Below are 16,402 nucleotides of genomic sequence, written 5' to 3' on the forward strand. Positions count from 1 at the left end.
TTACTTGAAGTGAGAATCAGTCCTTCTTTCATGATTAATAAATTAAGCAATCCCACAGTCATGCAGAACATCTCAGGTTTGTAAATCCATAAGGATATCTTTCTCAATGGTTATGTGGCAGTAACAGCCTACTCGTTAACAAGATCTCGCGCTCTTCGCTTTCGAATTACGTGCATCACTTATAGCGTGATTGTGTCACTCAAGGCCAGCTAGAAGGCCTCGACTGGGACATATCCTAAACACCACACCCACCAAGAACAAATAAATCAATCTGATTGGCTGATGATTCTGACAATCTGACTTTAGTTGATGGATGTGGACTAATGTTGAGGGATCCTGAAGAAATTCTGAAGGCCTGAGTGGGTCGAGCTCAAACTCATGCGATGCTTCGGCTTTTGGCTTCGGGCTTGCAATTTGTGAAACAATTGTCACACTTTGCTTGTAAGCATCAAAGACTAAATTCTGACTGGATAAACTTTTTGTTATTCCCTATTTGTTTGTAGATTAATTAAGAGAGGAAAGTGGTTAAAAATATATTGGCAAAAAGGTGATGAGAATGAAAGGATGAAAAAAATGTATTTATTTGGTATGTTAGGTGTTGAGAAATCGCTACTGCCAACTACACAGTTCACAGTTCACAGTTCACAGCTCTGAGACTGCAAGTCCTATTTTCTGTGTGTACGTTTTACTGCTACAGGACTCTAGTGTTCTGAAATGTGTCTGTGAATTTAAAGTGTTTTTAGAGAACTAGAGGTCCTACAGATGCTAAGGTAGTGAAGCTGAACGGAGCCCTCCATAACTGCTTGCCTCCATGCTGGCCTTCATTCATCTGTGCCAAAAACGAGCGAGAGTAAAATCACTCTTCAGATCAGAGAAGACCAGCCTCCAGTCATATTATATTGTGCATTTATCACTACTGGCATATTACAGCCCGCCCTATCAGCCACCATTATAAAGCTCTCTGTCCATGGAGTTAAAGGGATAGTTCACCCAATAGTGTCATCATTTCCTCACCCTCAGGTTCCATGAGTTTCTTCTGTGAAACACACAAGGAGATATTAGGCAGAATGTCAGCCTCAGTCACCCTTCTCTTTCAGTGTATTTTGTCCTGTTCACACCAAACCCATTTTTTTCAGTGCGAGAGTTGGTTCTAAACAAGCTTTTGCATGGTAACAATGGATTTCGATGCCACTTTTTATACAGAGTCTGACAAATCACCCTCCAGAAATCCAAAGGTTATTTTTTTTTTTGGAGATAGAAAAATTCTAGATTTTTGTCAGTCGCTGCAGCTGCTCAATCCAGCATGTTGGTGGCGCTAATCAACTGGCAAATACCTACATTGGACATACAGCTCATATACACCGAGAAAATTATATACTTAAAAATATATAGTTGCAGATCATGAACCCTTTGTACTGCAAACTTAAAGCCATTCTGTTTTTGAAAGTCTGGTTATGGAGTTTTGTCTTAACGTGCATTATTTAATATGTATATCACTGTGCCTGTTTTATTCTCATGGCATTAAAAATAGCAGTGAGTGTCGGCAACTCATTTGCACTAAGCTCGTAGTAAAATATCCCATAAAAAGATATGTTACATTCAAGGATTTAGACAAACAAATTACAGAACCACAATGCTATTTGTATTGCAAGAACAATAAAGTATTACAATAATATAAATGAAGAAAAGGCAGTGAGCAGTATTTAATATTATTTTTTATATTTTATACTAAACTGTCATTCGTTGCTGTCTACCACCCCTGGAGTCACAAGTTCGTATCCAAGGTGTGCTGAGTGACTTGAGTCTCCTAAACAACCAAACTGGCCCGGTGGCTAGGGAGGGTACAGTCACATGGGGTAACCTCCTAGTGGTCGCTATAACCTATGGTTCTCCCTCTCGGTGGGGTGCGTTGTGAGTTGTGCATGGATGCCACGAAGAATAGCATGGGCCTCCACACATGCTACATCTCTGCGGTAATGCGCTCAACAAGCCACATGATGCACGGAAGGATGTCTCAGATGTGGAGGCAACTGAGATTCGTCCTCTGCCTTCAAGATTGAGGCAAGTCACTACGCCACCACGAGGACTTAGAGCAAATTGGAAATTGGGCATTCCAAATTGGGGAGCAAATGTTTTTTATTCTTAAAGTGCATTACTCTACGTTTATTTATATCACTGTAACTTGTGTTATATTATCCAGGCTTTATAAACAGAGAGTCTGTCTGGAAGATACATGTGCAAATATAAATAGGAAATATATATTTATGCAACAGCGCTCTTTACTCATCTCACTTGCATAAAAACACAGATTATATACTCCTCAAAATGCATCAACACCACTGTAAGAACACAATGAAACAGTTATGCTGAATAAGGTAAATAAATGTTTTAACAGCATTCATTATATCAGTATTTCCCAACCTTTTTTCTGCCACGGTACACTTTTTACAACTAAAGAATCTATGGCACACCACTATCCCAAATAGGCTAACCATCGTCAATATTTTTCCTTTTCAAGAACTGTCTTTGTAGCGTGTTTACTTGAAATACGGCTATGCAAAAATGGTTTCATAGGTTGGTAATTCACATAGGTAGGCTATGCTGTGTGAGGTCACAGGTGGCAAGAATGGGTAATGAAAATACATCAAATGTGCTTCTTTTCTAATTTGTTGATTTGTTCAATCACTGGTCCATGAAAATCTTTCTGGGGATATATATATATTTTTTTTTAAGAATTAGCTAAAAGCACCAATTCCATTGATTTTAGGGATTCAAATATAACTAATTAACTGCACATTTGTACAGAATTAGCTGCAAAAAAGAAACCCCTTCTGGAAATGTCACTAGGTGGCGACAAATGAGCGTCTTATGTGCTATGAGGGAGTTAGTGAATCATTTTGAGTCGTTCATGACCGAAATCTACCAAGAGACTTTATAGTGTTTAAGCATTAAAAGAACAAAGCAGAGCTATAGTCTTCCTTCAGTCAAAGCATTATTTTTCATCCAAAAAGACAACAATAATAGTCTAATAATAGTGAGTTTCAATAACGTCCTTACCTTCTCCTTTATTAAAACTTGCATGAATCTACTGACTTCAGTATAATAATTATGAACACAAAGCAGATCTGCAGTATCATTTTCCTACAGTAGCATATTTAAACTGCTGAACATGGCTTTTATCAGAACAGACCACAATAATAGACAAATAAAAATCATTTTGAGTTTCAATAATGTTCTTTCGTCATTGTAAATCACATTTCAGGCATCAACGCTCCGTTCAACACCAGCATCAAGTGCCGCATCACCCTCCACGTGACAAGAGTTGCAGAAAGCGTCACAGAGGGCCAATTTTACAAGTTTGCCACATAAAAAAGCGGGAGGTGTGCATAATAAACATTGAAAACGTATTTGGAAGAGAGAAAAAAGCTTGCTGTTGCTTTGATAGCAGAAAGTAATAAAAGGACTCGTTTATGTCTAATCGTTTTCTTGGTGAACTTAAATTAGTTCAATAACTGGGATCTCTGATATTCGTAAACAATAAGTTAATATTTAATTAAAAGAAATGATGAGACATTCAATGTCTCTTCACAAATTTGGAAAGTTGTTTAATATTTCTTGTTGCTTAGTACTCTCAAAGACATTATTGGTGAAGCAAAAACGTGTGTGAAAAACACTCTGGTGTGACGTCACTTCATAGACTTCAATGTATTCTTCAGCGCGGACGCGAGTCATGTGAAAGACCCTTAACATGTATAAATTGTCACTTTTGCACATTAATTATTGCTCTTCACAATCAAAAAAGTGACCGATTATGGTTTCAAAATGGCGAATTTCACAGATTTTTAATTTTTTTTCATGCATTTAATTGTTTTGTGGAATTTTATCATTTTCCACGGCACACCTGACAATCTTTCACAGAACAGTGGTCTGGATGCGGCGTAGTTTTATTCATATTAGCCGAGCAGTCAGATTTTGTGTCATCTTGAAAGGCGGAGCCCTAATTTTACTCTGTACACCGGCAGCGATTTTACAGAGAAAAAAGCTTGCATGAACTAGATCATCTTCAAATTTGAATCGTAACTTCTTTAGACTTGTGGCTTTGAGAACATTGTATTTCTGGGTTGTCTTGGCACTTTTATTATTGTTTTTTTAGATTATAAAAACATGTTCAGCACAATATATTTCCATTACTTCAAACTTCAGCTTCTCAACTGTGTCCATACTCCAAAGGGTCCAGTAAATACAACCATTTAAGTTCAGGTATGTCATTTTCATGGTTTGTGCTCAAAAATGGGGTGCGTATCAACAGTTTAACAGACCTTCGTCAGAGGTTTGTCTTGCTGAATCGTCACAGATTTGGTGTGAACAGGCCTTAATATCTCATTTTGTGTTCCACAGAAGAAAGTAAGTAATATGATTTTGGAACAACATGAGGGAGGAGTAAATGATGACAGAGCATGGCTATAAACATAAAGACAGTGCACAGAGTGTGTGAATGGCGCATTGGCATAGGACCATTATGTTGTTGAGGTACTGGGCTACCCAGGCATTTCCGCATGCCTCGTTTGGGAACATGCCAGTTCATCCTACACATGCACATATGTGGACTCGAACATGGACTATTCACAGCTATGCAGTTCTTTGATGTCTTCAGGACTTTGAAATGAGGAGCCATTAGCACAGTAGATGTTAGGTACATCCCCATTTTGCGCGTGAGTGTGTGTGTGTGTGAGTGAGTGTGAGTGGGGGGGGGGGCTGTTTTTGTGTCTCTGTGGTGCTGGGAAGGAGGAACTATGGCATGTGACTCACACCAGGACTGCCATGGCCACAGATGGCACCTGGGAACTCACTGCTCAGGGCATGTATATGAGCTATTCACTTGTGGAGACAATAAAGGGTTCTAAGCCAAAAATCAAACATATTAGCTCCAACATTGGTCACAACATTATTAGCTTTAATTTAAATCAACAAAGTAAATGAAAATAAAAATACAATTAAATAGACATACAGGACTGTGGACTTAATGTATTTTATGAGGTAATGCATTACAATCCCATGAAGCATTGTGAATGACAGTAATGGGTTTTTAGGGTTTTGTGTGCATGTGTCTTGTACCAAAATAATTGCACACCTCCTCTCAATTGAATATTTAAGTCTAATACTGTAAATTGGCAAGCAGATTTCCTTGAATCCCATCAAACATACAAAAATCCCTGCAGTTTGTGAACACACAATTGCTGCATTAAAACTTATAAACGCGCATGATTGTGCAAACCATTATGTCCTAATCTGCACGTGCAGCATTTTGCTGTCATTTTCAGCAACAGATCATGTGAGAAAAAACGTATTTACATGGTTTTAGTAGCATTTAAACATGATTTAATATATTTAAAAAATGTGTAATTATGATACATCTCCACTTTATTGTTACGATCCCGTGTTGTCTGCCTAGTGTTTTCTGTTTCACATATCACTGATCATGTTCCATGTCACGTTTTCCTTGTTGTCCGCCCCGTGTTTCACTGTCCTTGTAAGAAACTACATTTCCCATGTTTCCCGGCCCTCATCACTGCCTGCACTGTGTTATTGTCCGCACCTGTTCGTGCCTCCATGGACTGCCTAATTGCCCCTTGTGCCTCCTTGGTCTGTCTCTGTGCCCCTTGTGCCTCCTTGGTCTGTCTCTATGCCCCTTGTGCCTCCTTGGTCTGTCTCTGTGTCCCTTGTGCCCCCTTTGGTCTGTCTGTTCTCCCCCTCTTCTAGCCCCCCTCTCCTGGAACATTTTGTGTTTGTTGTTTTTGTGTTTCTTCAGACCATCTGGAATCCGGTCCTTTTGAGGGGGTCTATGTTACGATCCTGTGTTGTCTGCCCCGTGTTTTCTGTTTCACATATCACTTATCCTGTTCCATGTCACGTTTTCCTTGTTGTCCGCCCCGTGTTTCACTGTCCGTGTAAGAAACTACATTTCCAATGTTTCCTGGCCCACATCACTGCCTGCACTGTGTTATTGTCCGCACCTGTTCGTGATTTTGTTATTACCGTGTCTGTCTACTTAAACCCTGTTGTTTTCCCTTTCCTTTGTGGTTCGTTATCGTTGCACGTTTACGTTTCATGTTCATGCCAATGCTCTCTCTCTGTCCCCCTTGTTCGTTCGAGGTTTACCCTACCCTTCGTGGATGTTTCGCTGTCTGTTCTACCCGCTGTGTGTTCATAGTGAACAGAAAACCCGGGGCAGACAACACAGGATCGTAACATTTATACAGTGCACCCCCACTATTTTCAGAAGCACCCTCAGTGATTTTGAGCTGGAACCTGTCCTGAGTTTGAGACACATTCCATTCGAAACTCTGTCAAGTGTAAATGCATCCGGCTGTTCAAGCCACATTTTGTAACTTTTCTCCGCCCAAACCGCGCTACATCAGCATAGTGAAAATGGACAATATAACAGCTGTTACCGAGTATTTGCATAGGGCTCGCGTTGTGCTATAAATAATACCACATGAAGAAAAGGATGTACGTTGTAGGGAAGACTTCCTTCATTTATTTGATGCAGTTAAATATAATGTGCTTATTCAATTGGATAGCAATCAAAGCAGTAAAAACACATGAAGTGACCAGGTCTAAATACCTAAATAAGTTATTTACAAAAACAAATCTCTATGGAGAAATTAAATGTGAATTTACTTCTGGAACCTAACTGCTGCACTTTTAATTAAACGCTGCAAATTAAGTTGTTTAAAAGTGCTGTGTGAAATGACAGAGATTTTATACTATATTGTATTGCTCTACAGGTGTTTTGTGGTATTCTCTGGGGAAATGGGAACCGTCTGCATTTGCAGAAGGTGGCAAAACAACTGATGTTCAGAATTGTTCCTGAGATGAACAATAGTGTGCTTAAAAAGTGTAAAACCAAATACAGGCTATTTATTCATTAAGAATGTGGATAGATGAGATGAGAGACCCAGTCTCAGCTGGGCTGTTATTTGCTGGTTAATGAATTGTTGTCAGTTGAGGCAGCACCTGTGTGTGTTTGTAGCTGAAGGGCTCCCCTGGGAGCAAGGCTCCTTACCCCATGGAAGCAGGGTGGTGCAAAACAGTTCTCACCCAGCTCTGAAAGAAAGCAAACAGCTTTACATAACACTCACATGGTGGCATATAGATAGCCTTGAGATACGTCTCTGTTAGAACTTCCTATCATTTAGAAAAAGCTCAATTATTTTTCATACAATTTGCTGTGATTCTTTTGCAGTGAAACATCACTATTTTAAATGTATTTTTATCTTGATAGCTCCTCTCACAAATGCACACACCTGCACATGGAGGTCTTGTTCAGAGTCATTATTTATGTATGAGGCACAGGGAACAAACTTAGGGTAACAACAGATGTCTTCTTATTCATATTGATTACAGATGACACAGCAGGTGTTGCAAACTTTTAAATGAGCAGAAGTGTATCAGTCTGCTGAGCAGAGTTCTGCTCAAGATTTAAGCTGAAGCTAGAACTCGACCTGTGACCCGACCTGACTTGAACTGACCAAAAATGTCAAACCGTAAGATCTCAAACTCTCTCTCTGTCTTTTTATTTCCTTTCCGAGCAAGCTGACACAGATTCTAACAGGCGTGGTATTCTAGTACAGTGTGTTGCTCTGGGTTAAAGTTCAGGTAACAGACCTCTGCTGCAAAGTACTTACTAAGGAATAGTTCACCTAAAAATTTTATTCTACCCTCGTCATTTTCAGGCTCAATCACTATTCACTTCCTTTGTAAAAGATGCAATGAAAGTGAATGGCGAATGAGACACTTACATCTTATGTCTTACATCTCATTTTGTGTTCCACCAATGAAAGTCATTTTTGGGTGAACTATCCCTTTAAGTTTGTGTTGAAGAGTGGGACAAAGTGCATGAACCAGTCCACAGTAAGTCCATTGAAAGACTTTATCAGTATGACATAATCAGCATGCTGAATTTATGTTTTGTTTAAATAGTGTTGTAAAGTTGGGGATTTATGATAGGACTTATGACATCAACAAGACTATACAAATGGCATTATATAAGCAAACAGATAAGAGAACACAAAATTAAATAGTGTGCAACGTTCCAATCATAAGAGGAAAAAATAAAGAATGACAAACTAACATGAAACAAAATAAACAGAACTGAAAACTGAATAACAGAATATCCATGTGCTATTACAACTAATGAGAACTTACCCATTCCCAGGAGCTGTGTGACACATTCCTGTAGCATATGCTGTTGTGCTTTTATCATTGGCTATTATATAATTGTCTTAGTGATGAGACTGGTTGTGCTTCAACAATTACCTACAATTATCAAGTGGCAGTCTAAGAATTGATGAATTTATGAATGGGCTATTCATATAACAGACTATATTACATTACAATTTATTTTTGATCCATTGCTTTTATTGTAACAAAGTGAATTTGCACAACATCTAATCACAACAGATAATACAGCAAGTACAATACAAGAAAGTGAATCAAAATAAAACACAGAATCAAGAGTCCTCAGATAATTTGAGTGAATGATGAATGGTAATGTGCCCTGACTACTCTTAGCTTAGATTGCTCTTAGAAATTATTGGTAGTTGCTGTTTGGCTTCTGTATAGGTAAGTAAATCAATCACATAATAAAAAGCAATAGAAAGATACTAATGAAAAGACTGCAAAATAAATTTGGCCATCAGAGGAGCAATGTCTGCATAATTGTGTATGAATTCTTAGAGAGACACTGTGGTGCCCATTTCTGAGTGGAGTATTCTCAGAGAAGTGTGCCACAGCATTGTGGGGTTATGAGCATTGAGCTAAGCTATCAATTAATGGTTGACCTGCTTATGGTGGTAATGCGAAGTGACCAGACATGGTGTCCTGCCTGCTGTCTTTCTCTGGTCTCCACCTGTGGCAAAATGTTCTTATATACTGGCTTGGGAAGCTAAGTTGATGTGTGTTCATTGTGTGTGTTATTTTGCACAGGGTGTTCAAGGTTATGGGGGAAAATATTATGTGAACAAAATGTAAATCCTTAAAACCCCTTTAACTGTTAATTTAGTTCAACCTAAAATTCAGACTGATGACACTGGGAATTCGTCAACAGTAGATCGAATTTTGCTGCTGAAATTGGTCTGTGTTGACCAAAATACGAACCACTGCCCCAGTGGCCAAAGCTGGAAGTGTTGTTGAATGTACCTACACTTGTAAGCTTGTTTCCCAAGAAGGTATTGCTGCAGCCCGGTGATCTCCAAATGGAATATGTGGGTGGCCCAACAAGAATGTACTGTATATTTTATTAACAATATATCTTAAACCTAATTGTCAATCAAGTTCAAATGTAATTTTAGTGTAAAATAAAATGCAACCTCCGCCCTGTCACAGTTATTTAGAGTTTTAAAAGAAAGAGGCTGATGTTATTACAGAAGAGCCTAAATGAACTCTACCATGATGTGGTATGATTACTATCATAATATGGAGAAACAAAATGCCTGTTTTAGTCTGAAACACTGTCTTAGAAGCATGATTATATAGGAAGTCACAATGTTGTGTCCGAAAACAACTCACTTTACAACTCGCTTTTAGTGCTCCTCCGTGGACATTTTACCCAGAAATAAGAGCTCTCGCATGCCTACACGACCAACGACAATTACGGCTTTGGCCACTGTGGGCAGTGTTTCGAATTTCGGTAAGCACAGACCATTTTAGATCAACTTACTGCTTCAGATTTTACTGTGAGATCAGTCTGGCCTGAACAAACATTTTTGGTGTTTTACTTTGGTTTTTACTTTTTTGGTGTTGAAATGGGTCCAAGCCATGCCTATCCATTTTCCCTGATATCATCACCTCTACTAGTTGAGCAGGTGGTGTTTTTATTAGCACTCATCACCTCACTGAAGCCTTACAAAGAGGGAGAGGGAGTGGACCTCTGCCTAAGTCTATGGAGACTCCTCAATAGAGCTGCTGCTGCTGCTGCTGCTGTTGCTGCTTATAGACTTGACTCAGTTTATAATACAATGAATGATAATTATAGTAATAGCATTATATTAAGTGTACTGTATTAAGTGACCCTTAGTCATTTTTCTGTTTGTAGGCTATTGCATATTGTAGGCATTTTTTCACTACTGAGTAATAACTTGATTAAGGCTAAATTTGCAACCCTCACTCATTCTGGCATTTAAAAAAAAATAATTTATTAACTTATCAAATTTGATATATATAAAACTTGTTTTTACTTTGTTTATATATATATAGGGCTGTTAATCAGAAGGTCGTTGGTTCGAACCCCATGGCCACCACCATTGTGTCCTTGAGAAAAGCACTTAACTCCAGGTTGTTCTGGGGGGATTGTCCCGGTAATAATTGCACTGTAAGTCGCTTTGGATAAAAGCGTCTGCCAAATGCATAAATGTAAATGTATTTAGACATGATCCAAATTTGAGAGTTGCAAAATTTTCAAGCCTCAAAGAGAAAATAAAATGGCTCGTAGTTTGACCATCTCAGATTGACGTTTTCTGCAGGTTAAGCACCTCCTTTCACTAACATTCAGCATGATCACACTAAATTCATCTACAGACAGGCAACAGTTAAGTTGCAGAAATTGGTAGTTATTTACCAAAATTGGAGCCCCTGTCCACAGTGTCTAAATATGGAAGGGCTATTGACCATTCTTAGGGTGAAAGGTTCACAGAGTGGCACCAGAAGCAAGTTGTGTTTTTAGTTTAAATGATGAAAAACAGTAGACAGGAATACATATTTTTAACCATAACCCAACCCCCTGCCCTAAACCTAACATGTGAATGAGATTACTACTTTGTTTCCATGGGACTAAAACAAATGTCTCAGAGATTGCTTTAGCAACACACTATCAGTAGCATCACAGGGAAAGTTGAACTCATTTGAATTGATGCTGAAATGTCTGATGGGGCATGTTTCTTGTCAGTAATTCAGCTGAATGGGGTCGATTTCAGGGTACATAAACATTTGAATGCAAAATGACATTTTTTAAGAGCTTCAGGGCCATTTTTTGTACTCTTTTTGTAGAATGCTACCATTATGTCTTCAGGACTCATTCCAGCTTCCACACGGAGCATGATAAGGGCTTTTGTAGACACAAGATATGTCCATGACAGAGATCTCTGTGCCCACCACAAAGCCCTCTTCTCTTTCAATCCCTCACATGTAACCCTGGGGTAATGGGCTAAACCAATTCTAGCTTCCCACTTCCGCTCTTACTGACAGTCTGATATGGTTATACCATACCCCAGATCCAATTACCCTGCCGTTATTCTCTGTTACTCTTTTTAACACTCTATCATATGCCTGCATAGAGGTCAGCTAGGCAGATGGCTACGTTCCTTCTAAGTGCCCCTGACCATGGTTAATGTAGCTCACCACGTACACACACACACACACACAAACACAGGCAGACAAGTAGGCTGTTATCCCTCTCTGCCTCTCTCTTTTGTGTCTGCTTTTCTTTTGGATGGACACATCAGACTTGGAATCTGATGTGCTTTACTTGAGCTTTGTTTGCTATGTAGGCTACTCTAGCAGGGTATTGCACAGAGAAAGTGAAATTGTGGCAATTTGGTGAGGTGGGAATGCAACAAAAAGAGAATTGAATGTCAGTAATACTTGGCATGAGGATCTTGCATTCAGCCTTTATAAAAGTATGAGTCAAATATATAAGATCAAGTAAATACATTTTTCAGAAATTGTCAGACATAAGTCAGACACTTCTGATATAATGTTGCTGAAAAGTGGTAAAGTGTTTCTAATCTTGCTTTAACTTTTTTCTGTATTATAATTTATTCTTACTGCAGATATACTTGTTTGCAATTTATTTTCTCATAATGGGCTCTTCAGTACCTCAACTTTAAAAGGAGCTGTAGCCTTTCATATTTTCTGCCCTCTAGTGGCTATAGGAAGTTGCAGTCAACGTACACCATGTACACTGGATGGCTTGTATATGCTTATTGTCATATTGCTCATTATATTAATACTTGGTATTTTCTTTTAGTTATGAAGAATGTGTGGGACCAGAGACACATTTATATGTTCCTATGGATGATCCGCCCGCTTACTCCCTCACAGACCCATGCCGGGAGCAGCCGGCTCCAAACAACTACAGAGAGATGGAGGATCTGCCTTCTGGTGCTTCCTGGGTGTCAGCAAGTTGCTCTTCCCGATACTCAACCAGACTGCAGGACTTGAGGCACCAGCCAATCGCTTCAATCTCTTTGTTAGCCTTACCTTTAGAAGAGGCCCCCCCATACGAGGCAGTAGTGTGTGAGCAAAACCAGGCCCTTCCTCTGATGCCCCTGGATCTCCTCAAACACACTGCAGAGGACAGCAGTCCCCAGGACACTGTTACCCACAGGATCTTTTAATCCCTGCCTCCCCAGCACAAACATGCATCATGTGCTTAACCAGCTTTGAGAGGGACAACTTTGTTTGGCTAGGGTCTCCCAGGTAAATGTAGACTCTATTGAAAAGTCTAAGAGCCCAGAGCTGAGACCGACACCTGCAGAACCCCACAATTACCTCTGATATTAGTCAACATCAGACACTGTAGTTCCTGTTTTATCTAACCGCCATGAGAGCACACCGCTGTGGGCCACTATGTTTAGAGATTTTTTGTGGGTCTACACTTCACTTTGTCTTTTGCTTATGGTGTGATTAGATGTCGATGTCTTGATTCTTCTCTTACAGATAGACTTATAGATGATTTCACAGTTTCTGTTGCACCAGAGCTAATTTCAACAATTAAAATTTTGCAGAGCAAGCCATCTGACTGAGACTTAATCAATTAAATTCAAATCAGTTCATAATAGTGAATTTTACATTAATAAAATTTTATTCATTTACAGTTTAGGTGTACAATTATACCGTTCTCTTCTTTTTGATGAGAAAGAGTGTGCATGTACATAGGCGTATGTTCATGTGTGTTTCTACGTGGTTTTTGATTTACTGCAAACCATTTAATTGTAATATTTAAACTTTTTTTATTAGGGTTTATTTTAACTATTAACTTTTTTTAAATCAGAAAACTTTTTTAAGATAATATTTTGTAAAATTCATAGATTACCTTGCAAAGAAGAGAAATTTGAATGTCCTCAGAAGATCAGAATGCTTTTAATCCATCCTTTTAGTAAACATAATTTCATTTCTTTACAACTTAACATTTAGAGCACTGTGATTTCTTGGTAACACTTCAATATCATTAGTTCCCTTTCAAATTGGTCACTTCGAAGCTGCATCAGTGCCTGACACTGTGGGAGCTCCTCTCAGGAGTACTGATCTCTGAAAACCTATTCAATCATGTCAATTACATATTGGCAGATGGCTCTTGTTATTCAATTGTCATACACACGTATTGCACACAGCTACTGACAGAGCATCGATGCGACCGACTTGAAAGGGAAAGTCTCGGTTACTGATGTAACCTTGGTTCTCTGAAAGGAGGGAACTTTGCTGGAACAATGGAGGGAACAAAGCTCGCAGCTTTGCCTCACTACTGATTCCTCAGTGTTAAGGGATGCTCTCGCATCCCTTTCCTCTCTCTTCAGTTGAAATATTCTGAGGATGTGGATGTGGATGTTATATACAGGCAATACATGCGCATAAACACGGAGTAACAAGGGCCACCTTCCAATATTCAATTGGAGTGACTGAATAGGGTTTCAGTGATTGGTACTTCTGAGCAGTGCTCCCACAGCATTAGCGACTGACTCAGCATCTCATTCCCTCCTTTCAGGGAACCAAGATGTTAACTACATCAGTTAACATGAACTTTTACAGCATTTATTAATCGTAGTTAATGTTAATTACAACTAATACATTTTTAAAATAATAAAAGATGTATATGTTATTTAATGCATAATTTTAATTTCATTAATTAACAATAACCAATAAGAATAAATACTGTAAAAGAATATTGTTAGTTCATGATACCAAATGCATTTACTAATGTTAACATATAGAACGTTTTTGCAAAGTGTTACCGATTTCTTAACATTTTCTTCTATTGCAGAGACTGTTTTCGGAAAGTCTTCTGGCATTGCATATTGTTTAATACGTTTTAACATCCTAAACAGCAGATATGAGTGTTAAGAGTGAAATCCATGCATACAAAATGCTGAAATAGTTAGAAAAGGCTTTAGCAGACACTTTGCCAAAGGGTGTAAAACAATTTAACATTATTCTCCTAAACCAATGCTGTGTTCATTATAATATAAGAGCTAAGACTGGTTACTAAATATCCTAATTGCAAAGTTGTTGTAGCAGTGATGTCAATATAAAATGAAACATAAGATAGTTCTTGTTGGATGTGCTCTGTGCTTCCAAAATATTTATGTATCAGATTTGTTTCTAAAATATGTGCTTGTTTTTATTTTTTTTTAAATTCATTCATTGTAGCACATTGACTTCCATACACATGTATGTTTCTGAGAGATACAATGTGCCTATTAATCACCATGACTGTTAGATTACATAACACTATAGAAATCCTTGAAGAAAGTTTCTCTCTGCTTTTTCCAGTTAACCTGACATATAGGTCCTTATAGGACTGTCATCAGATTTGTAGGTCTTATTCTTGTAACATTACTAATAACACAGACATATGGTATAAAAAGAAACATACATTATTAAAGATTATATAAATTAAAATTTTGCCCTAAAATGACAAAGCATGACACACTTAAACTTTTTCAACAATTTCCCACCACTGCACGAAGAATATACATGGGTCTGAAGGGATTATTAAATTGAATTTGATGCATGAATGCATTTCTTGTGTTTTGAAAAGCAGCTCAAAACAGAAATTAATATTATATGGTTCATTATTATTTATTTAGAGTAGTCTGAATGGATGTCAGCCTTGGACACTTTTAGAAATATTACGTTTGTACTCATCACCAATGAAGAGAGGCAAATTAATTATATAAAGGTACCTCTCCTTTTTGTAGATGTCTAGCCTCACCATGTGTGTATATGACTCTTTAAAGGTAGGAGCTGTATTGGTCAACACTATAGATGAAGAATTGGTCCAGATTCTGTCCTGTAACTGGTGTTTTAGATATTGCCACTAAACTGTAAGTGTTTGTATGTGTTTGTAAACCCTAAAGTTTGAATTGGTAAGTCACTTTTTGCACAACACTTTAGAAATTCTGTTTGCATAATGAGGAAATTAAAATATACAAGTCAGATTTTAAAAAATATTGCTAAATTATAAATGATCTACTGTACTTTCCACTGGTTTCAAAGTATTTATTTTCTGTCAAATTTAAGGATTTCTGTATTTAAACTTCTTTTAGGTATCTGATGTTCCATAAAATCATTTAAAATTGGATTGCAATTGTGTATTACAGACCATATTATGCAGACTTTTAGTTCTTCTGGATATATGGATATTGTTTATACCCCGGAATAGCACCTTTATATTAAATCTTTTGTAATTGTTGACATACATGTAATGAAATTACATCTCAAATCATCAGTGTTATTTTGAGATGTCATGTTGTGTGTATTAGATCAAAATCCCACCAAAAGTATTCCGGTCACAGATCCAAAAATAATAATCGTGAATCAAAATAATAAGCACAGATTAAAAAAACAAGCATGAATCCAAAATATATAAACACATTTAAAATATGCTGCAAAAAAAACAACTACAGAAAAATTTAATCAAAGTAATCAGAATTACAAACAAAATCATGTTTTCCATGGTTATATTACTGTTTATTGTGCTGTCTGAAAATGTTGCTCATAATATAATTTTTTTTTTGTACGCTTACACGTGGGTCAAGCCCCGAAAGGGCGAAGATACCTATTGTTTTCGTTAGTTTTCTTCTTATTATTATTATTCCGCTTCTTCCACTCTTGAGTCTATGGCAGCCCATAGAACCACATGCAAAGTTATGAAATTTGGCACACAGATAGAGAACATACTTATATGTTACCACAGTAAATTTGGCATCTCTACCTCAAACCCTCTAGTGCCACCAACTGCCCAATTTTCACTCACTTTTATGTTAAACATTTTTAACCTAGAAACTCTGATTCCTTGGCTCAAGACAATTCGATTGCACCACATGAAGTAATTTTCCGTCATGAAACTCTTTCCTTCATTATGAATTTTCTGGGAAAAAAAAAACTTTTTCGAACTCATCCTAGGCCGTTTGTCCAATTTGCACAACAATTGGCCTGCATCATATAGAGGCACTCACGACAAAAAATCTATTCACAGAATTTTGATCAAGCATACCGTTTTCGAAAGGTGCTTCAACGAATTAGACGAAGAGCATGCTAAAATGGACGTGAGGGTATATCTCCGTAACGCTTTAGCGTATTCATATCAAACGTGTTATTTTTCATAGAAACCATGACTCGAGGG

The 16,402-nt window shown here is 37.8% G+C and overlaps 1 protein-coding gene across 2 annotated transcripts in view; it reads left to right on the forward strand.

Moving 5' to 3' along the window:
* Window positions 1-15,259, forward strand: part of bean1 (brain expressed, associated with NEDD4, 1) — an 85,566-nt gene extending 70,307 nt beyond the window's left edge. For both annotated transcript variants that reach the window (XM_052092530.1, XM_052092539.1), the window contains one exon: window positions 12,026-15,259. In XM_052092530.1, the coding sequence (XP_051948490.1) occupies window positions 12,026-12,395 (370 nt within the window). In that variant the 3' untranslated portion in view covers window positions 12,396-15,259. The remainder of the gene's footprint in view (window positions 1-12,025) is intronic.
* Window positions 15,260-16,402: the final 1,143 nt, after the last annotated feature.

This window comes from Xyrauchen texanus, chromosome 2, assembly GCF_025860055.1.
Source record: "Xyrauchen texanus isolate HMW12.3.18 chromosome 2, RBS_HiC_50CHRs, whole genome shotgun sequence".
Classification (NCBI taxonomy): domain Eukaryota; kingdom Metazoa; phylum Chordata; class Actinopteri; order Cypriniformes; family Catostomidae; genus Xyrauchen; species Xyrauchen texanus.